This window comes from Mauremys reevesii, linkage group 22 (assembly GCF_016161935.1).
Source record: "Mauremys reevesii isolate NIE-2019 linkage group 22, ASM1616193v1, whole genome shotgun sequence".
Taxonomy (NCBI): domain Eukaryota; kingdom Metazoa; phylum Chordata; order Testudines; family Geoemydidae; genus Mauremys; species Mauremys reevesii.
Window position 1 is genome coordinate 23,442,716 of NC_052644.1, and position 20,982 is coordinate 23,463,697.

A 20,982-nucleotide genomic window follows, 5' to 3' on the forward strand; every position below is an offset into this window, starting at 1 on the left:
CTACGTTAAGTGCCTCCTGGCTCTGCCCTGCCCTGTGCCTAGCCTAAGGGAGGGGTATTGCTACCCCATTTCCCCCCCCCCGGGGGTTAACACTATGGTGGGGGAGGGGCCATGACGGGGGGGGGTGGCTCAACACACACTGCTGCCCCTGCCCTACTCCACGCTCCTCTCTGCCCCCCCCCATACCTCCCTCCAGACTCCCCCTGGAGCTCTTCCCCCCCCCCGACGCAGACCTCTGCATGGGGGGTCCCCCTCCCCTGACCCCCCCTTTTTCCGGGGGGGGGGAACTAGTCTGTTGCCCAGTGGTGCTGCTTAGTTTGTGCTTTTGTAATCAGCTTGGGCAGGTGGTGGGGGGGGGGGAGGGGAGCAGTGGGGGGGGTCTGGGCTGCGGGGGGGTCGCTGCGTTTTCCTAGCCAATGGGGTTTGCTTTTGAAACAAACCAGTCGTGTTGGAGCCACTCAATAAAATTGGGGCTTTTTTTTGGTTGTTTTGTAAAATTTGGGCTTGGTTGTTTGAGGGCAGTGGGGGGGGGGGGAGAGGGAGTGCCCTGACCCAGCCCCCCCAATAACACTGCACAGAGCCAGGGCTCCTGGGTTCACTCCCCAGCTCTGCGAGGGGAGTGGGGTCTGGGAGCCAGGACTCTGGGGTTCTCTCCCTGGCTCTGGGCGGGCAGGGTTGGGCCAGGACTCCTGGGTTCACTCCCCAGCTCTGCGAGGGGAGTGCGGTCTGGGGGGACGCTGGGAGCCAGGACTCTGGGGTTCTCTCCCTGGCTCTGGGCGGGCAGGGTTGGGCCAGGACTCCTGGGTTCACTCCCCAGCTCTGTGAGGGGAGTGGGGTCTGGGGGGACACTGGGAGCCAGGACTCTGGGGTTCTCTCCCTGGCTCTGGGCGGGCAGGGTTGGGCCAGGACTCCTGGGTTCTGTCCCCAGCTCTTTTAAAACTCTTGGGTGTGAGTTCCATGCGCCTGCCCAGCTAAAAATGTCCAGCTTTTAGTAGCAGGTGTTGACTGTGCACCCGAGAGCCTAGTGGCACAGGAGGAGGCTCACCACTGGCTGATGTGACTAATTTCCTGCATCATCATTGTGCACAGGGAAGGGCAGATTAGACTCGTCATGGGTGGGGCTGGGCCCACGTGCTGCCAGCCAGTCCCGCCCAGCGTGCTGATGCCGTGAGCACGGAGCTTGCAGGTGACTCGCAGATTGGCCTCAGCCAGCCCTCGGCCCGTGAGCACGACCTCGACCTCGCTGCTCGCCTGGTGACCTGGCCGCAAGCCCTTGTGTTTGAATACAACCCCCTGCCTGTGGCTCTATGCAGAACCGTAGCCAAGAGAGGCTAATAAGGGGCAGGGCTTGTCCCGGGGGGCAGGAGCTAGGCCCTAGCAATGGAAGCCGCCCACCTTCCCAGAACAGCCATCCTGCAGCAGAGCCGTGAGAGACGGGGGGCTGGAAGGGACCCTGCCAGGCAGGACTAGGCGCTAGGCCCTGACAGATGGTCTCTGCTTTCTCCAGTTTGTCCACATCTGTCCCAGGCCCGAGGACCCACAACAGGGGTAGGATCACGTCTCGGCCTCGGCTGGCCTTTCCCGTTGTGTACTGGGGCAGCTGAGTGCTCTGGCCTGGGTGAAGCCTGGTGCTTTCAGGCCACGGCTCTGGGTGGCCGAGAGCAGCGTGAATTCTCAAATCCCGGCCTCCGCACACTTTGCGGGTACGCGCTGGGCTGAGACCCCGACCTTTATGAAGATTTGAATAGAACAGACCCCTTGAGAACAACTCAGAGTTTTCCCACCCGTTGTGCACCTGCCTGACAGGAGCAGAGGGAAGATTGTAAGTTGGGGCTTTCCGGAGCTGGGAACGTTTTTGGTGAAGACGGCATTTACCGTTTTCGGTCCTTGAGCCGTTCCTTAAATTCCCGACAGCGTCTCCTCCTGCAAGGACAGGGCCTGGCTGCAGCCGGAGCGCTGGGGTGGCGGCTAGATCGGCTCGTTGCCAAACCTCCTGCCACTGAGTCGTCTCTGAGGTGCGGCCACAGCGCAGTGTTTTGCCTGGCCTGAGACAGGCCAAGTCCTGGTGCAGCTGAGCCGAGCCCTGCTGGGTTCCACCAAACCGCTGAGGTGGGGGGTCTCCTAACTGGCAGGGTGCTGAGAGGTTGGGACACTTGGTGTCTCAGTCACTTGGGCTGTTTGCACGTCGCCGTGTTTCCAGCCCGCTGCGGCTATTCATGGCAGGTGAGGCCAGGCAGGAGCCGACGCCGGAGAGCAGCCCAGGCCCCTTGGAAAGGCAGCGGAGGGGCGGCCAGTGGCTCAGTCTGGCCACGGTTGCCGCAGCCTTGAACGCACCTGCCGCTGCAGTGGGGCAGGGGGGCTGTGACCCCCCAGGCACCACCCAGACTGAGGGGACTCCAACACTGCTTGTCCCCGTCCCCCCCCCCCGGCACCTGGGTCCTGCAGCTGCTAGCTGTCCATCCCCCCCACCCCCAGCCGCTCCCTCCTGCCCCCCCCCCCTTTATACCCAGCCAATGGCCGTCGGGGCCAGCGGTGCACAGGGACCTAGAGACACTGTTAGGTCTCAGACACTAGATGGCAGCAGAGAGCCCGGGGGCAGTGGGGTCTCCTGGCTCCCTGGCCAGGCGAGGGCGGCTTGAGGATCCCGGCTCCACCTCACCCCACGGGGACCCAGGCGCAGGAGTTCCCCTCCGCGGTGCTCGACTGCAACGGCTCTACCGCCCAAGCTCCCTGGAGCGCCCCTAGTCCCTGACACGCGCTGGCCAGGCAAGACAGAGCCAGTGGGGGCCTGACCCTATGAGAAAAGCAGCAGAGGAAAAAAATCTTCAATCAAACCCTGAACCCTCCAAGCTCTGGGTCCAGGCCGCCCCCTGGTGCAGTTAGGGCAGCGCTGCAGGAACACGCTGCGAAGGGGGAAATGCTCCAGCTTAGAGGGGCGACAAAGCCACAAACCCCAATAATAACGGGGGATTCCAGCTTGCCTGGGGCTGTCACGCCAGGAGGGGCTGCGGTGAGAAACGATCCAGGCCGAGCAACCGCCGCGTGATTCAACGTCACGAGCCCAAAGCGGCTTAGCTCAGAGAGGGAACTTGGTACGTGCGAATCAGACACAGGAGTGAGACGCCTGCAAGCTGCAGGGAAACTTTCAAAACAGCGTGAAAGGCTCAAACCAAACCTACACCCCACACATGTCCAGCGGGGGGGCCCCACCCCGAGCCATTCTGTTCTGGGGACAGGCCCGAGGAGTCCAGGGAGGTTTGAGAAGGAATTAAACATAATAAGGCTCCAGGAACAGGTGGGATTCACCCACGAGTCGTGCGGGAACTCAGCTATGACACTGCAGAACCACTCGGGAGCTTGGTAAATTGGAGAACGGGGCTAGAGCGAACAAAATGAAAGTCAGTGAAGATGGGTGACCGGGGGAGAACTGGCCAGGCAGCAGGGCTGCTGGGAAGGAGCTGGGAGTTGTGGTGGATCACAACTGCGACAGGAGTCAGCACCGTGATGCTGTTGGGGAAAAAAGCCCATGCAATTTTCGGCTGCATTAACAGAGGCGTGGCTGCAGGTCCCAGGAGGTGACGGCACCGCTCAGCTCGGCCCTGCCTAGGCCTCAGAAAGGATGTGGAGACACTGGGTAGGATCCAGAGGCGAGCGACAAAGCCGATCAAAGGGGTGGGACACCGGCCATGTGAGCAAAGGCTGCAGGAACTGGGAACGCTCAGTTTGGAAGAGAGATTAAGGGGGGACGTGTGAGTGATCTTTGTCTACTCGAAAGGCTGCCATAGAAAAGATGGAGACGGGTGGGTCTCTCTTGCCCCAGAGGGCAGGACAAGAGGCCCTGGGGTCAAACTACAGCACAGCAGATTGAGATTAAATCTCAGGGAAAAGTTCTGAACGGGAAGAGCAACAGGACAATAGAACTGAGGCCTCAGGAGGTCGTGGAAGCTCCTTCACTGGAGGGTTTCGAGCGGAGGCTGGAGCCACCTGTCTGGGATGGTTTGAATCCGGCAGCGTGGCTGGGGGTCAGACTAGGTGCCCCCTGCAGTCCCATCTCACCCTACAGGTCGAGGATTCTACCAACTGTGGTGTGTGACCTATCGCTCAGATCAGCCTCAGGACGACGCGGCTAGCTCGGGCGATGCAGATTTTCGAAGGCGCCAGAGGCGCTCCCAGCAGTCCCTGGCCGGGAAGCCTAACTCCAGCCCCAGACACATTGGTGGAAACTCCAGCAAAGAGCAGAATCATCGGTCACAGAGATGAACAGGATGCTGAGAAGAGTCAACACGGCCTTTGTAGAGGGAAAATCGCGCCTCACCAGTCTATTAGAGTGACGAGGGGTCTCACTGCTCTGGGCGGAGGAAAGTCAGTGTTGCTAAGGGCAAAGGAATGCACGTGGGTCACGCTCCCGAAAGATCTCAGGGGCACCAGGGCTAGTTCTCCAAAAGCATCCGCCCAATGGGCAGCCGTAGCCAGAAAAGCTACCGGCACGTTGGGAACCACTAGGAGAGGGAGAGACAGTAAATCTCACACTGTTTAAATCCACGGTTCGCTCCCTCCTGGAATACGGCAGGGGGCTCCGGACGGCCACAACTCAAGATGGATGGTGAGACATCGGGGAGGGGTCGGAGAAGAGCCCCGCGGGTTAGAAAACCTGCCTGAGAGCAAGACACCCCCCGGGGCTCCAGCTGAGTGCAGAGGCGGCGCCGCAATCCCAGTCTGGAAGTACCGACGTGGGGACCCAATATTTAATAACTAACATGAGCCAACGACAGGCAGCTGAAATGAGCCAAATTCAGCCTGGAACTAAGGCTTCACGCTGAGGGGAATTAGCAGGGGAACTGACCAAGGGGCCCGGCGGATTTTCCATCGCTGGCCATTTCCAACGCCAGCTGGGCTGGATTTCTGAAAACTTGGCTCGAGGGATTATTTTGGGGCAGGTCTCCAAGGTCCCTTCTGAGCTGAGAATGTGTCTCAGACCCAAGGAAACACGCGTTTTGACGTTCACCTGTGGAACTCCTCGCCTCATGATTCCCCCCGGAGGTTTTAGAATTCAGGTATGTGCTCAAGGAGGGGGGAACAGGGGCTGGCATCATGCCGATGGCGCAGGTGGGCTCGAGTAGCAGACAGAGCGTCGCCGAGCCAGGCTGCAGGCGGAGCCGGCGCTGGACACCCCCGCAAGAACGACCATCTCCCGCTGCACGACATCTCGCTCACGGACGCAAACGCATCGCTCCGCTGAGCCCAACTCGGCCATGACCGGGGCTCAGGCTGGACGAAAGCACCCGGCGTGCTCCAACTCTCCAGCGGCGGGCGAAGGGGCACCCGCCCCGGTGCTCCCCCAAGACCCATGGACTGGAAGGTGCAAGCAGAGCAATGCCACCGGCCGTGGGCATTGCGGCCGGTGAAATGGGCCCCAAGAGATGATGCGAGTTTGACGACACAAGTATGGGGAGGGAACCCGTGGGAGCCCTGGTGGTGCCCCACTCCTGACCCACAGCTCCCTACTCTCCTGGGCGCCCTCCATAGCTTGGCCAGTGCCCCCCAGTTGCCAACACGCCAGGACCCCCCCCCCCACCCATTACTGTTGTCCCATTTTCACCTCTGTCCCTGCAGTTCCAGGCTGAATCCTGCCCTGTTCTCCCCCGCGCCCACCATAGGCCAGAGCTCTGGGGGCCAATCCCAGCCCCCACTGATCAGATCGGGGGGGGGCGCTGAGCGTAGCTGAGCCCAGGGGAAATGGGGGCCAAGTAAACAAGATTCCCGGAATCGGGAGGTGGCTGAGATGCAGCCAGCTCTGGGGTGGAGCAGCTGGGGAACAGCCCCATAGAACGCAATGCAGGGATGAGGCACCGAGATGCAGCCAGCTCTGCCCCCCCTCCCCCGGGACCCCCGCAAACAGCTCCATTAGCCTCCAAAGTTTAATAATAATAAAAAAAAGCATAATACAATAACGCCCCCCCACCCGCCCCCCCATAGACAGTGATAGGAACACTAAAAAGAGACAGAGGTTTAGTGTCAGGGCTGGGCCCCAAAGGGGTGTCGTGGGGCGGGCTGGAAACAGACCAGGTTCCACCCCCCCAGCCCTGCCGCCCCCCTCACCACCCCCCGAAAAACCCTAAAGTGGTTCCCCCAATTCCTATAAAAAAACCCATCCCGGGCTGGAGAGGCGGCTGTGCAGCTCCGGGGAGAGGGGCAGGGCTGCAGTGTGTGTGTGTGGGGGGGGGGAATCTGTCCCCCCCAGAGTCAGTCCAACCAGTGGGGGGCGCTGGTCCGGCCAATCTGGCTGTGCTGGTATCTCAGGGGGGCCCCCGAGACGTCCATGGGGAAGCCGGAGGGGCACAGTTCTGGGGGGCAGCGCCCCCTGGCTCCCGCGGGGGGGTCAGCGAGCTCCCCCCACTCCCCGTCTCTGCGCCGAGGTATCCATGATACAAAAGGAAGGATAACGTAAAATAATTACATCACTGGGCAGAGTCCGGGCCGGGGTTCCCCCGGCGGGGAGCGTCCTGGGGGGGTCAGCTCCGCCCCCCTGCCCCCCCCCCCGTCAGGGCGCCATCACATCAGCCGTCCGGTCCGGAGGAGGGGGCCGGCGTCACAACTGCTGTGGGGACAACAGGGGAGGGGGATTAGCAAGGATGGGGGGACCCTACGGAGCCCCCCCATACAGTCAGGGGATTCCAGCCCAGGGGGTCGGACGGGGCTCCCAGCCTCCTCCACCCAGCCCCAGGGCCCCCCATGGCAACCAGAACCACCTCCCCCAGCCCCAGGCCCCCCCGCCCCGTCCCCCGAATCTCACCCCGACGCCGTTCTGGCTGTGGTCGGTGCCGGCCCCAGGGGGCGCCACATCGGGGGGCTCACTCTCCCGGCTCCTCTTTGGCTCTAACTCCTCCTTCAGTAGGGGGGGCAGCTCCCCCCGCTCGGCCCGGCGCTTCCGGCGCCGCTCAGCATCCCGGCCCCGCGCCCGGGCCCCGCGCCGCTCCGCCTGCTCCAGCTGGGGGCGACAGGGAGTGTCAGCGGGACGTGGCCCCCCTGCAGCCCCCCAACTCCCCCCAGCCCTGCCGGTGCCTCTCACTCCCGCACTGCAGGCCCCGCCCCGCCCTGCCGGTGCCCCACAGCCCCGCCCTGCCAGTGCCCCTCTCCTGACCCGCAGCCCCTGCCCCAGCCCTGCCGGTGCCCCTCACCCCGCCCAGCAGCCCCCTGCCCCCAGCCCTGCCGGTGCCCCTCACCCCGCCCAGCAGCCCCTGCCCCAGCCCTGCCGGTGCCTCTCACTCCCGCCCAGCAGGCCCCGCCCCAGCCCTGCTGGTGCCCCACAGCCCCGGCCCTGCCAGTGCCCCTCTCCCCTGACCCGCCGCCCCCTGCCCCAGCCCCTCACTCCCGCCCCGCAGCCCCCTGCCCCCAGCCCTGCTGGTGCCCCTCACTCCCGCCCCGCAGCCCCCCGCCCTGCCCCCCCAGCCCTCACCTCCAGCAGGTGGCGGAAGGTGTCGACGGGGGGCGCCCGGGCAGCCTGCAGCAGCCTCCAGAGGCTCTGCCCCTCGTCCAGCGTCACCTCCAGCAGGTCGCCCTCCAGGAGCAGCTCCTCCAGCGTCCGCCGCGGCCCCTCGGGCAGCTCCAGCACTGGGCCCTGCAGCCGCGCCAGCGCCACGCCCAGCGCCTCCAGGTCTGGGAGATGGGGATCAGCCCAGCCGGCAATCCCCACTGCACCCCCGGTGCCAGCCAGCCCCCCCCCTCATTAAATCCCTTCCTCTGTCCCCCTCCGGGCCCCACACTGCACCCCCCAGTGCCAGCTCTGGCCCCCCTCAGTAAATCCCTTCCTCTGTCCCCCTCTGGGCCCCACACCACACCCACGGTGCCAGCTCCGGCCCCCCTCAGTAAATCCCCTTCCTTTGTCCACCTCCGGGCCCCACACCGCACCCGCCAGTGCCAGCCCCTGCCTCCCACCCTCCACAGCATCCTTGGTGCCAGACCCTGTCCCCCCACTGCACCTTCAGTGCCAGCTGCTACCCCCCCTAAATCCTTCCCTCTGTCCCCCCCGTACCCCAGCCTCGGTGCCAGCCCCTGCCCCCACCCCGGCGGAGAGAAAACGGGGGGCACGTTACCAGAGGTGAAGGGGCCCATCTTCTCCGGCGGCGTGGCGTCCCCGTTCTCTAGGGAAAGCTGGGGGGGTGGGGGGGGAAGGGGCAGAGCGGTGAGACAGGCATGTGGCCCCACCCCCATCCAGACACCACCACCCCCCACCACAGGGACCCAAATCTAGGGGGTCTGGTGCCTGGGGATCCCTTGCTGAGATCGGCCAACTCTGGGGTGGGGCGAAGGCTGATTCCATGGGAACCCACCTCCCCCCAGGGCCAGGCACCCCCTCACCTTGGGCTGCTCGTTGCGGCTGGTCTCCCGCAGGGCGCCGGCGTCCCCGTGTAGCCGTTGGCGCAAGGCTGCCAGGCGCTCCAGGGGCCCGGCCAGCTCGGGCGAGGCCAGCAGCTGGCGGGCGCGGTCCTGCCAGGTGATGGCGCGCTCCGTCAGGCACTGCAGGGCCTCGCCCTCGGGCAGCCGCACGGGCAGCTTCTGCAAGGCCACCAGCAGCGCCAGGATGGTCTCGAGGCGCGGGCGGCGGGAGCGCTGGCACAGCGGGCACAGGAACTTGGCGTCCCACTCCCACCAGGCGGGCGAGGGCTTCTGGGCGCCCAGGCGGGGCCAGGCCACGCAGGGGGCGTGGAACCAGTCGCGGCAGAGCTCGCAGCGCAGCATGCCGGGCCCGGGCGGCTGGCCGCACACGCAGGAGGGGGGGCCGGGCGCCGGGGGGCCGGGCTTCAGCGCGTTGGCACGGCGAAGCCGCAGGATGCCCTCCTTCTCCTTCTGCTCGCCCTCCTTGAACGCCACGATCTGCCGGGGCCGGAGGGGGCGTCAGTGCAGGGGGGGGAGCCTGCCTGCTGCCAGCCCCCCCAGGCCAGCGGGGCCAGCCTCTCCCTTCCTTCCCTGCCCGCTGCCAGCCCCCCCATGCCACCGGTGCCCGCCTCCCCCTTCCTTCCCTGCCCGCTGCCAGCCCCCCCATGCCAGCGGGGCCAGCCTCCCCCTTCCTTCCCTGCCCGCTGCCAGCGCCAGCCCCTTCCTTGCCTGCCCGCGGCCAGCGCCCCCCACGCCACTGGTGCCAGCCTCCCCCTTCCTTCCCTGCCCGCTGCCAGCCCCCCCATCCCAGCGGGGCCATCCCCCCCTTCCTTCCCTGCCCGCTGCCAGCCCCCCCTTCCTTCCTGCCCGCTGCCAGCCCCCAGCCTCCCCTTCCTTCCCTGCCCGCTGCCAGCCCCCACACAGCGGGCCAGCCTCCCTTCCTTCCCTGCCCGCTGCCAGCCCCCAGCGGGCCAGCCTCCCTTCCTTCCCTGCCCGCTGCCAGCCCCCATGCCAGCGGGCCAGCCTCCCTTCCTTCCTGCCCGCTGCCAGCCCCCAGCGGGCCAGCCTCCCCCTTCCTTCCCTGCCCGCTGCCAGCCCCCAGCGGGCCAGCCTCCCCTTCCTTCCCTGCCCGCTGCCAGCCCCCCCATGCCATCGGGGCCAGCCTCCCCCTTCCTTCCCTGCCCGCTGCCAGCCTCATGCCAGCAGGGCCAGCCTCCCCTTCCTTCCTGCCCGCTGCCAGCCCCCATGCCAGCGGGGGCTGCCTCCCCCTTCCTTCCCTGCCCGCTGCCAGCCCCCCCATGCCAATGGGGCCAGCCTCCCCCTTCCTTCCCTGCCCGCTGCCAGCCCCCCCATGCAAACGGTGCCAGCCTCCCCCTTCCTTCCCTGCCCGCTGCCAGCGCCCCCCATGCCAATGGTGCCAGCCTCCCCTTTCCTTCCTGCCCGCTGCCAGCAGCGCCAGCCCATCTGGCCTTTCCTTCCCTGCCCCCCAACCTTCGCCCAATCTCCCCTCCCCTCCTTTCCCACACCACAGCCCCCACACACACCCCCCATGTCTCTCCTGGTGCCCCTAGAGGGGCCAGACCCCGTGCCCCATTCCGCATCCCACAGAGGGGCCAGGCCCCACTGCCGCCCACTCACCACGGAGCCGGGGTCCCGCAGGTCCTGAGCCGACAGCCCCAGGCTCTCGGTGTCCGACTTGTAGAGGCCGAGCTCCGGCTCCCGCCGCCACTTGGTGCGCTTGGGGCTGGCTGCGCCGGCGTCCGCACAGGGGCACAGCACCTGGGGGGCAGGGGGGTTGGGCTCTGCCTTCTGTGCCCCCTCTCCCCATAGGGCCACAGCCCCCCCCCCCCCCCGGGACCTACAACCCTCCCCACAGCCCCAACACCACCCTCTGCCCCATGGGACCCAGAGCCCCCCCCCCACGGCCCCCACGCACCTCCAGCAGGGTGTAGCAGGAGTTCTTCTTGAGGAAGGTCTTGGAGGCCTTCTCGCGCCAGGAGTGCGCCGTGCCCACCTGCACCTCCAGCTGGCGCAGCTCCTCCAGCCGCACCGGCAGGTCCCGGCCCACGGCCACCAGCCCCTCCAGGTCGTCCAGGCAGGGGTAGTGATCCCCGTTCTGGGGAGGGGGGAAAGGTCAGCGCCTCCCCCCACAGGCCCCAGCTTCACCCTGTGACTCCCCCCCCGGAACCCCCCCCCAGCCCCCACCCCCAGCCCCCCAGGGCTCACCTGGATCTCCTCCACGTCGGCGATCCAGGCCCGGGCTTTGGCCAGCGCTTCCTTCAGGGCCAGGATGTTGGGCAAGTGCACGGGGACGTTCTCCGCTTCCTTGATGATGGCTTCCAGCGTGGCCGGGGGGTGCTTCTGCCTGGGGGGCGAGGGGACGGCTCAGGTCCCCCGGCTCCAAGCACCAGCTCAGCTCCCCTCCCCTCCCAGAGCCGGGGAGAGAACCCAGGAGTCCTGGCTCCCAGCCCCCCCCCCGCTCTAACTACCAGCCCCCCTTCCCTCCCAGAGCCGGGGAGAGAACCCAGGAGTCCTGGCTCCCAGACCCCCCCGCTCTAACTACCAGCCCCCCTTCCCTCCCAGAGCCGGGGAGAGAACCCAGGAGTCCTGGCTCCCAGACCCCACTCTCCTCCCGGAGCCGGGCAGAGAACCCAGGAGTCCTGGCTCCCAGACCCCCGCTCTAACTACCAACCCTCTTCCTCCCAGAGCCGGGAGAGAACCCAGGAGTCCTGGCTCCCAGACCCCCCCGCTCTAACTACCAGCCCCCCTTCCCTCCCAGAGCCGGGAGAGAACCCAGGAGTCCTGGCTCCCAGACCCCCCCGCTCTAACTACCAGCCCCCCTTCCCTCCCAGAGCCGGGGAGAGAACCCAGGAGTCCTGGCTCCCAGACCCCACTCTCCTCCCGGAGCCGGGGAGAGAACCCAGGAGTCCTGGCTCCCAGCCCCCCCCCGCTCTAACTACCAACCCCTCTTCCCTCCCGGAGCTGGGGAGAGAACCCAGGAGTCCTGGCTCCCAGCCCCTCTCTCCTCCCAGAGCTGGGGAGAGACCCCAGACATGCAGGCTCCCACCCTCCCCTCACCCCGAGCCGTGAAGAGATTCTAGGGGTCCTGCTGCCCCCAGAACCCAGGCGTCCGGGCCCCTCACCTGGCCTCGAGGCAGAGATGGGCCTTCTCCTCCCAGCGCTGGGCGATGGTCAGCAGCTCCTGCAGCTCAGCCCGGGCCTTCTCCACAGCCGGGCTGGGGGCCACGGTGGCGCCGTCCTGCGCCAGGCCCCGCACCAGGGCCAGGGGCACCCGCTCGCGGGGTGAGCGCAGCGCCCGCTTCACCTCCTCCAGCCAGGCCGCCTGCTGCACCTGGCGCTCCAGCTGGCGCGTCTCGGGCACGGCCACGCCCAGCCGCGCCCCCTGCGCCACCAGCCCCTGCAGCTGGGCCGCACTGGCGGGCAGCCCCCGCAGGGCCTCCTGCGCCTCCTCCTGGAACGCCAGCGCCCGCTCCAGCACCGCCTGCGGGGGGCCGGGGAGTCAGGGGGGGCGGGTACCCCCCAACCCAGCCCCATCTCCCCACCCTGCCCGCTCCAGCACCGCCTGCGGGGGGCGGGGAGTCAGGGGGGGCCGGGGACCCCCCAACCCAGCCCCAGCTCCCCACCCTGCCCGCTCCAGCACCGCCTGCGGGGGTTGGGGAGCTCGGGGGGGCGGGGACCCCCCACCCCAGCCCCATCTCCCCACCCTGCCCGCTCCAGCACCACCTGCGGGGGGCCGGGTACCCCCCAACCCAGCCCCATCTCCCCACCCTGCCCGCTCCAGCACCGCCTGCGGGGGGCCAGGTACCCCCCAACCCAGCCCCAGCTCCCCACCCTGCCCGCTCCAGCACCGCCTGCGGGGGGCGGGGAGTCAGGGGGGGCCGGGTACCCCCCAACCCAGCCCCATCTCCCCACCCTGCCCGCTCCAGCACCGCCTGCGGGGGGCGGGGAGTCAGGGGGGGCCGGGTACCCCCCAACCCAGCCCCATCTCCCCACCCTGCCTGCTCCAGCACCACCTGCCGGGGGCCGGGGCGTCAGGGCGGGGCCAGGTACCCCCCAACCCAGCCCCAGCACCTGCCTGCACCGCCTGGGGGCGGGAGTCAGGGGCCGGGTACCCCCCAACCCAGCCCCATCTCCCCACCCTGCCCGCTCCAGCACCGCCTGCGGGGGGCCGGGGAGTCAAAGCAGGGAAGGGCCTGGGTACCCCCAACACCCAGCCCCGCCCCTGGGTACCCCCAAAACCCAGTCCCGCCCCTGGGTAACCTCTCAACCCAGTGCCCAGGTACCCCCGCACCCTGCCTGCTCCGGCACCGCCTGTGGGGGTAGGGGGGAGGGAGTCTGGGCAGGGCTGGCCCCAGGTACCCCCAACCCAGCTCCCCAGCCCGCCTGGCGCGGTGCCCGCTCACCTGCACATCGGCCAGCTGGTGCATGACGCAGGGCACGCTGCTCATGCGCTCCAGGAAGGCGCGCAGCTCCTCCAGCGACAGCGGCACGGCGGGCACCCTGGGCGAGAGGGGCGCCGGGTTAGCCTGAGGAACTGCCCGCCACTGGGGGGTTCGGAAACGGGAGGGGTCAGGAAGCCCGCTGGCCCCCCACGGGAGGGGTGCAGGCAGAGGTCCAGCTCCCCGATCCAGCCCAGCCCAGCCCCCACTCACCCGGTCTCCAGGCCGCTGATGAGCCCCAGGGCGTCGGAGACGCAGCGCTCGGCCTCGGCCAGGCAGCTCTTCAGCCGATGCAGCAGCTCGTTGTCGGGGAACTTGCGCTCGCGAGCCTCCGACTCCAGCGCCCGCAGCTCCTCCAGCGCTGCAACGAGACACGGCTCAGGCTCCCTCCCCTCCTCACCGGGGGGCTGGGAGCCAGGACTCCTGGGTTCTCTCCCAGCCTGGGGGGGAGTGGGCCTGGTGGTTAGAGCTGGGGGGGCTGGGAGCCAGGACTCCTGGGTTCTCTCCCAGCCTGGGGGGGAGTGGGTCTGGTGGTTAGAGCTGGGAGCCAGGACTCCTGGGTTCTCTCCCAGCCTGGGGGGGAGTGGGCCTGGTGGTTAGAGCTGGGGGGGCTGGGAGCCAGCACTCTTGGGTTCTCTGTCAGCCTGGGGGGGAGTGGGCCTGGTGGTAAGAGCTGGGGGGGCTGGGAGCCAGGACTCCTGGGTTCTCTCCCAGCCTGGGGGGGAGTGAGGCCTGGTGGTTAGAGCTGGGAGCCAGGACTCCTGGGTTCTCTCCCAGCCTGGGGGGGAGTGGGCCTGGTGGTTAGAGCTGGGAGCCAGGACTCCTGGGTTCTCTCCCAGCCTGGGGGGGAGTGGGCCTGGTGGTTAGAGCTGGGGGGGCTAGGAGCCAGGACTCTTGGGTTCTCTGTCAGCCTGGGGGCGAGTGGGAGCAAAGGGGGGGAAGGCTGGGAGCCTGGACTCCTAGGTTCTCTCCCCAGCTCGGGGAGGGGAGTGGGGGCTAGTGGTTAGAGCAGGGGAGGCTGGAAGCCAGGACTCCTGGGTTCTCTCCCCAGCTCAGGGAGGTGAGGAAGGGCTGGGAGTGGGGCACAAGCCGGCACTCAGGAGGGGCAGGGAAGGGGCACATGGGTGGGTTCAGACCCCCCTCTCCCCCCCGGGAACCCAGGTGTCCGGCGGGCACTTACTCCTCTTGCGCCCGTCCTCCACCTCCAGGGCGATTCGGACCTTGTTGGCCCAGGTGTCGAAGGACTCGGCCCGAACCTTCAGCTTGTGCAGCATGGCCGGGAGCTCGTCCAGCGTGTAGCGGTACCTGCAGACACAGGGTCAGCCAGGCCGCGTGGGGACCCCAAGTACCGCCTGGGGAGGGGAGGGGAGGGGCTGGGGCCTGGACTCCTAGGACCCGCGGCCAACTGCAGCATGGACCCTGGGTCCTGTGGCACTTGGGGGAGGTCCTGGGTCCCGTGGCCGGCCGGGGGAGGGCCCGGGGCTGGGACCCCGGACGCCTGGGTCCCGTGGGCGGCCAGGGGAGGGCCCGGGGCTGGGACCCCGGACGCCTGGGTCCCGTGGGCGGCCAGGGGAGGGCCCGGGGCTGGGATCCCGGACACCTGGGTCCCGTGGGCGGCCGGGGGAGGGCCCGGGGCTGGGATCCCGGACGCCTGGGTCCACCGTGGCCCACCTGAGGTACTGGCGGCTGCTGGGGCACTTGCAGAGGTCGTGGATGTGGTAGAGGCAGACCAGGCGGGCAGGGCAGTCGTAACAGGCCAACGCCGAGAGGAAACACGTCGTCTTGCACTTGTCGCACTGGCGCTCGTCGTCCGGGAGCAGCTCGAAGGCCTCGCGCTCCGCCTCCGTCACCCCCTGGGTGGGTGGGGAGAGGGGTGAGCACGGATCCTGCGCCCCCGAGCCCCACACCCCCCGGCCCCCACACCCCCCAGCCCCCCACCTTGTCCAGCAGGGCCTTGCGCAGCTTGCGCTCCTCCTGCACCAGGATGAACATCTCCTTGTGCACGGCGGCCGCCAGGTTGAGGTCGAGCTTCTCGGGGCAGGCGGCCATCTTGCAGATCAGCTCCTCGTGCGAGAAGACGCAGTAGCGGCGCAGGCGGCGGTAATGCTCGATGCACTGGCGCCCGGCCGGCAGCTGCAGAAGGAGGGAGAGACCCAGGAGTCCAGGCTCGTCATCATTGGAACCCAGGCATCCAGGCTCCCAGCCCCCCCTCCCCTCCCAGAGCCAGGGGGAGAACCCAGGAGTCCGGGCTCCCATTCCCCCCGCTCTAGAACCCCTCCCCTCCCAGAGCTGGGCAGAGAACCCAGGCGTCCGGGCGCACTCACCCAGTCAGCAGTGCAGAAGTTCACAGCTTCGGCGAAGTTGTAGCCCTGGTTGAAGCCGCTGTGATAGGCCCGGGGGAAGGTGATGACAAACTCTCCCGCACACTGATTGGTCCGGACGACCTGTGGGGGCGGGAGGGGGCAGTGAGTGGGAAGACGGGGGGTTGGGAGCAAGGTGTGGGGCGGGGCACTGGGAGGCGCGGCGGGGGCCCGGTGATGGCCGGGTTCACAGTGGGGGGGGGGGGTGCCAAGGCACAGGCGGGCAGTGGAGGTGCGGGGGAGGGGACAGTGGGCATGGCAGCAGAGGGGTAGATGGGGTGTGGTCGGGGAAGGGAGGAGGTGGCAGCAAGTGGCAAACAGGCCGTGGGGGGGGCCAGGGCAGCAAGTAGGTAGCACAAGGGGCGAGGCCAAGGCAGCGCAGGGGGCATGGCCGGGGCAGCATGAGGGGCATGGGCGGGGCCGAGGCACTCCACCGTGCGCCATGAGGGTGTTGGGGGGTTCAAGAGGGTGACGAGCAGGTGCAGCACGGGGCGGGCCGGGGCAGAGGGGGCGGGCACTCACCGGCACACCATGGGCCATGAGGGTGTTGGGGTTCATGAGGGTGACGAGCAGATACAGCGCAGGGGGCGGGGCCGGGGCAGAGGGGGCGGGGCCGGGGCAGAGGGGGCGGGGCCGGGGCAGAGGGGGCGGGGCACTCACCGGCACACCGTGCGCCATGAGGGTGTTGGGGTTCATGAGGGTGACGAGCTGGTGCAGCAGGTCCGGCTGGCTCTCGAACAGCTCCGGGGTGAGCTTCTTCATCACGTCCTCCAGGTGCTCGGCCGCGAACGACGGCACCCCGTACCACGTCTTGGGCTCGCCCCTGGGGGAGAGGGGCGGGCCGGGGCAGAGGGGCGGGGCAGAGGTCTGGGGCTCGCAGGGGGGAGTGCGAGGTCAGGGGTTCACCAAACCCCACTCCGAGCCACGTCTGGGGCTCGCCTGGGGAGCGCGGGTCAGGTCCGCTGGCCTCGAACAGCCCGGGCACATCTGGGGCTCGCCTCCAGGTGCTCGGGGTCAGGGAGCCACCACCCCTCCCCGCACCACATCTGGGGCTCGCCCCTGGGAGAGCGCGGTCAGGGGAGCCACCAAACCCCCCCACCACGTCTGGGGCTCGCCCCTGGGGAGAGCGCGGGGTCAGGGGGAGCCACCAAACCCCCCCTCCCCCCGTACCACGTCTTGGGCTCGCCCCTGGGGAGAGCGCGGGGTCAGGGGGGAGCCACCAAACCCCAACACCACGTCTGGGGCTCGCCCCTGGGGAGAGCGCGGGGTCAGGGGGGAGCCACCAAACCCCCACTCCCCCCCGTACCACGTCTGGGGCTCGCCCCTGGGGAGAGCGCGGGGTCAGGGGGAGCCACCAAACCCCCCTCCCCCCGTACCACGTCTGGGCCTCACCCCTGGGGAGAGCGCGGGGTCAGGGGGGAGCCACCAAACCCCACTCCTGGTACGTCTGGGGCTCGCCCCTGGGGAGAGCGCGGGTCGGGGGGGGAGCCACCAAACCCCCCCTCCCCCCGTACCACGTCTTGGGCTCGCCCCTGGGGAGAGCGCGGGGTCAGGAGGGAGCCACCAAACCCCCATTCCCCCCCCGTACCACGTCTTGGGCTCGCCCCTGGGGAGAGCGCTGCGTCTGGGGGCGCCACCAAACCCCCCTCCCCCCGTACCACGTCTGGGGCTCGCCCCTGGGGAGAGCGCGGGGTCAGGGGGAGCCACCAAACCCCCACTCCCCCCCGTACCACGTCTTGGGCGGGGGCGGGGGGAACTGCCAACCCCACAGCCAGCCCCCAAGGCACCTGTCCCCCCAGTTCCTCCCCCACTAGCCCAGGTGACCCCAATCCCGCTCCCCTCGCCCCAGCCGAGGGCCCCACCCACCAGTGGAGGTAGTTGATGGAGTAGCTCCAGTGGTCCTCGATGTGCCAGCAGAAGGCGGAGAAGACCATGCCCACGTACAGCCAGGGCACCTTCATGCCCGAGATGTCGGCGTTGATGTGGCACAGAACCGACTGCTGCAGCACCGGCATCACGTTCAGGTTCCAGCCGCTAGCTGCGTACTCCTGCCGGGAGAGGGGGGGTCAGAGCTCCCCACTGCCACTAGGGTGCCTGGCCCCGCCAGGGGGTGCTGGCTGGCTGAGGGGGTCAAGGAATGGGACACGGGGCCTGTCCCCTCCGGGGGGCGCTGGCTGGCTGAGGGGGTCAGGGAATGGGACACGGGGCCTGTCTCCTCCAGTGGGCGCCGGCTGGCTGAGGGGGCAGGGAACGGGGCAGGGGCCTGTCTCCTCCGGGGGACGCCGGCTGGCTGAGGGGGTCAGGGAATGGGACACGGGGCCTGTCCCCTCTGGGGGGCGCCGGCTGGCTGAGGGGGTCAGGGAACGGGGCAGCCCCCTGGAGGGCTCCGGAGGGTAGGCAAGGCGGGTAAGGGGCTGGCTGGGGGTCCCCACCTCCTCCTCGGGGCCCAGCCTGCGCTTGCTGTCGCTGATGGGGAAGCCGCTGCCGAACTCCTTGGAGTGGATGTCGGCGCCGTACTCCACCGTCACGTCCTCCTCGATGCTGTTCACCAGGCGCCAGAACTCCTTCTCCACCAGCTCCGTGGGCACCATCTGCGGGGTGGGCAAGGGTGGGCATGGGCCCAGAGCCAGGCATCCGGGCTCCCAGACCCCCTGCTCTAACCACCAGCCCGCACTCCCCTCCCAGAGCTGGGGATAGAACCCAGGAGTCCTGGCTCCCAGCCCCCCTGCTCTAACTACCAGCCCCCGCTCCCCTCCCAGAGCCGGCAGAGAACCCCGGCGTCCGGGCGCCCCCAGGGCACTCACGTGGACGGGCATGTTGAAGTAGTCGGCCTTGAAGGCGTCGGCCATCTCCCCGAAGCTCTGCAGCGTGTACTCCCGCGTGGCCTGCTCGAAGCCGAACGCCTCCGGGGGGCGCTTGCACTCCTGCCGGGGGGGTGGAAGGGGGGTGGGTCAGGGACCCCCACAGAGACTCACGGGGCCAGGGGCTGGGGAAGCCAGGCCGTTCCCCAGGGGCCCAGCCAGCCTGGTCCCCCCTCCCCAAACAGCCCCAGGAGCCCAGCCAGCCCCCCACAATCAGCCCCAGGGGCCCAGCCAGCTCAGTTCCCCCCCCCACCCCCCAAACAGCCCCAGGGGCCCAGCCAGCCCAGTTCCCCCCCCACCCCCCAAACAGCCCCAGGAGCCCAGCCAGCCCCAGCCCAGTTCCCCTACCCCCAAACAGCCCCAGGAGCCCAGCCAGCCCGGTCCTCCCAAACAGCCCCAGACCCCAAACAGCCCCAGGAGCCCAGCCAGCCCCACAATCAGCCCCAGAAGCCCAGCCAGCCCGGTTCCCCCCCACCATCAGCCCCAGGGGCCCAGCCCCCCCGCTCACCGCCATGACGCATTTGGGGCAGCGCCAGACCCCCTTGGGGATCTCGGGCAGGGGGGGCAGCAGGCAGAAGATGTGGTAGTTGTCGTCGCAGCCGTCACACAGCAGCAGCTTGTCGTCCTCGTCGCCGCGGGCGCAGATCCGGCACACGTACGAGTCGATCTGGGGGGTGGGGCCGTCGGGGACACTGAGCCTAGCGCCCCGGGGGGCACCAGCTCCCACCTGCCGCGGGGCAGGCACGGGCTGGCTCGGGGGGCGCGTTCGGGGTCACGGATGCAGAGACGCAGCCAGGTCAGAGGTTTGGGGGCCCCATCAGCTCGGGGGCCCCCACCTGCTCAGGAGGTCGGGGTGTGGCCCAGTCAGGTCGGGGGTCCCAGGCCAGAGTCCCAGCCGGTTTGAGGTCCCGATCCAGGGGCCTGGTCGGCTCAGGAGGGAAGGGGGGCCCCCCATCACCTCGGGGGTCCCAATCCTGGGGCCTGGCCAGCTCAGAGGGTCCTGACCCAGGGGCCCGGCCGGCTCGGGGGGGCCCAGCCCAGGGGCCCGGCCGGCTCGGGGGGGCCCGGCCGGCTCGGGGGGGCCCAGCCCCTCACTTACGAACTGCGTGTTGCCGTGGCTGCGGCGCAGGCGCATGGTCATCTTGGTGCAGGGCTCCGGGCTGTGCCGCAGCTCCTCCTTCACCTCCAGGAAGGGGCGGGGAGATGCCGGCTCCGGCCGGGGATCCACCCCGGGGGGCTCCTCCTTCACCACCACCGTGGGGGGGCACTCGGGGCCCTCCTTGTCTGGGGGGAAGGGAGAGGAGTCAGCACAGGCCGCCCCCTCCGCCCCCCCCGCCAGGCCGGGCCCCCCCTCACCTTTTTTCCGCAGGGTCTTGTCCTTGGCCACCAGCCCCAGCCCCAGCATCTTGGGGCCGGCACCGTAGATCTGCAACTTCTTCAGCTCCGGGTTCTTCTCGATGTCCTCCTCGGTGGGCTCCGGCTGGGGGGCGGGACAGAGTCAGGGGGGCAGGGCTCCGGCTTCCCCCCCCCCCCCCGAGGAACCCACAATGCACTGGGCTGGAGCAGGGCCTGCTGGGAGGTGCAGGCCCACTCGGGCCCAGCCTGGGGGGGCACAGAGAGAGCAAGGCAGGGGGTCCGGACAGACGCCAGGAACTGTCCCCAGGCTGCTCGCTCAGCTGCCAGAGGGGAGGGGCTGGCAGGTTCGGGGCAGGCCTCGGACTCCTGCAAAAGGGGGTGGGGGGCACCGGCCACAGCAATGGGCTGGGGGGGACTGAGGGGTCGCCCCAGATTGCAGCGAGGATGGACAAAGCCCCCCCCCCCAGCTGCTGGGAAACAGGTACAAAGAGAGACAGAGCAGGAAGCCAGAACTCTTGGGTTCTCTGGGGGGCAGTGGGGCCTACTGGTCAGAGGGGGGAGGGGCAACCTGGAGCCAGGATGCCTGGGTTCTCCCCCTGGCTCTAGGAGAGGAGTGGGGACGAGTGGGTCATAACAGCACTTGCAAGTTTACAGGCACCAAACTGACCTACAGGGGAGGGGAGGGCCCCGTCCAATCGCACGGCAAGGTGGACAGGAGAACCCAGGAGTCCTAGCCCCCCACCCCGCTCTTAACAACTGGACCCTGCTGCCCTGCCAGAGAACCCAGGCATCCTGGCTCCTGCCCCAGACTTGCTGGTCGGCCGGGGGGCCGGCCCCTCACCTCCTGCTGCAGCCGCTTGGCCCGGCGCCCGTAGCTGTTGAACTTGGAGGGCTGCACGGACTGGCGCAGGGGGATGCTGTGGGGCTTGTACTCCTTGTCCTTCTCCTCGCTGTCGAAGGGCCGGGCGTCACACTGCTGGGGAGACGCGGGGGTTAGCACCCGCCCCGGGACCAGGCGCTGGCATGGCCGGGGCACTTTCCCTGGGGCCTGGCACCACAGAGCCTGGCACAGATCCCCTCCCAGACCTGGGAGAGGACCCAGGCGTCCTGGCTCCCAGCCACCCTCTCCCCCCCCCAACCACTAGACCCCACTCCCCTCCCGGACCTGGGATGGAACCCAGGCATCCTGGCTCCCAGCCGCCCTCTCCCCCGCCCCCCCCCAACCACCAGACCCCACTCCCCTCCCAGACCTGGGAGAGAACCCAGGCGTCCTGCCCGCCGCAGCCCCCCTCACCACCAGGTTGGCCCCCGACTGGTACATCTCGTAGGGGTAGATGATGCGTTCGTAGTGGGAGCGCAGCAGGGAGCCGATGTTCTTGCCCGAGGGGTAGGCGAGACGCTGGGCCACGCGAGCCCACCGCCGGTCCCTGCAGATGGCCTCGTAGCCCCCCTCCTCCAGCACCACCTGGGGGGAGAGAGCCCTGAGCCGCCGGCCCCCCACCCCCGACCCGGGATCCCCCCCGTGCCGCTGGCCCCCCTCCCCAGACCCGGGATTCCCCTCCCGGTCGC

General features: G+C 68.9%; 1 protein-coding gene across 2 annotated transcripts; it reads right to left on the reverse strand.

Annotated features, from left to right (window-relative positions):
* Positions 1-6,094: 6,094 nt before the first annotated feature.
* Positions 6,095-20,872, reverse strand: KDM5C (lysine demethylase 5C). 2 transcript variants are annotated; one of them, XM_039510346.1, is made up of 24 exons: positions 20,708-20,872; positions 20,255-20,389; positions 19,414-19,537; positions 19,157-19,341; positions 18,566-18,724; positions 18,001-18,120; positions 17,629-17,787; positions 17,063-17,244; positions 15,857-16,019; positions 15,161-15,280; positions 14,775-14,969; positions 14,508-14,689; positions 14,017-14,141; positions 13,050-13,197; positions 12,801-12,897; positions 11,520-11,878; positions 10,603-10,741; positions 10,313-10,492; positions 10,015-10,155; positions 8,359-8,874; positions 8,094-8,151; positions 7,457-7,656; positions 6,837-6,988; positions 6,095-6,584 (listed from the first exon to the last, which is right to left on the reverse strand). In XM_039510346.1, exons 1-24 carry the CDS (start codon positions 20,732-20,734, stop codon positions 6,542-6,544), a joined length of 3,909 nt encoding a protein of 1,302 aa, XP_039366280.1. In that variant the 5' UTR covers positions 20,735-20,872; the 3' UTR covers positions 6,095-6,541. The 2 variants fall into 2 exon arrangements, with proteins under 2 accessions (XP_039366280.1, XP_039366279.1); XM_039510345.1 differs by having other exon boundaries at positions 6,095-6,595; positions 6,794-6,988.
* Between the last annotated feature and the right edge of the window lie 110 nt (positions 20,873-20,982).

What these genes read in the sequence shown, in the direction of transcription:
- KDM5C (XM_039510345.1), bottom strand. Translation starts at nt 20,734, where the DNA reads ATGTACCAGTCGGGGGCCAACCTGGTG. An exon ending in TCCATCAACTACCTCCACTG is followed by an intron (nt 16,020 to 17,062) that starts GTGGGTGGGGCC and finishes CCTCTCCCCCAG; the next exon opens with GGGCGAGCCCAAGACGTGGT. An exon ending in CCTTCCGCCACCTGCTGGAG is followed by an intron (nt 6,989 to 7,456) that starts GTGAGGGCTGGG and finishes TGTCGCCCCCAG; the next exon opens with CTGGAGCAGGCGGAGCGGCG.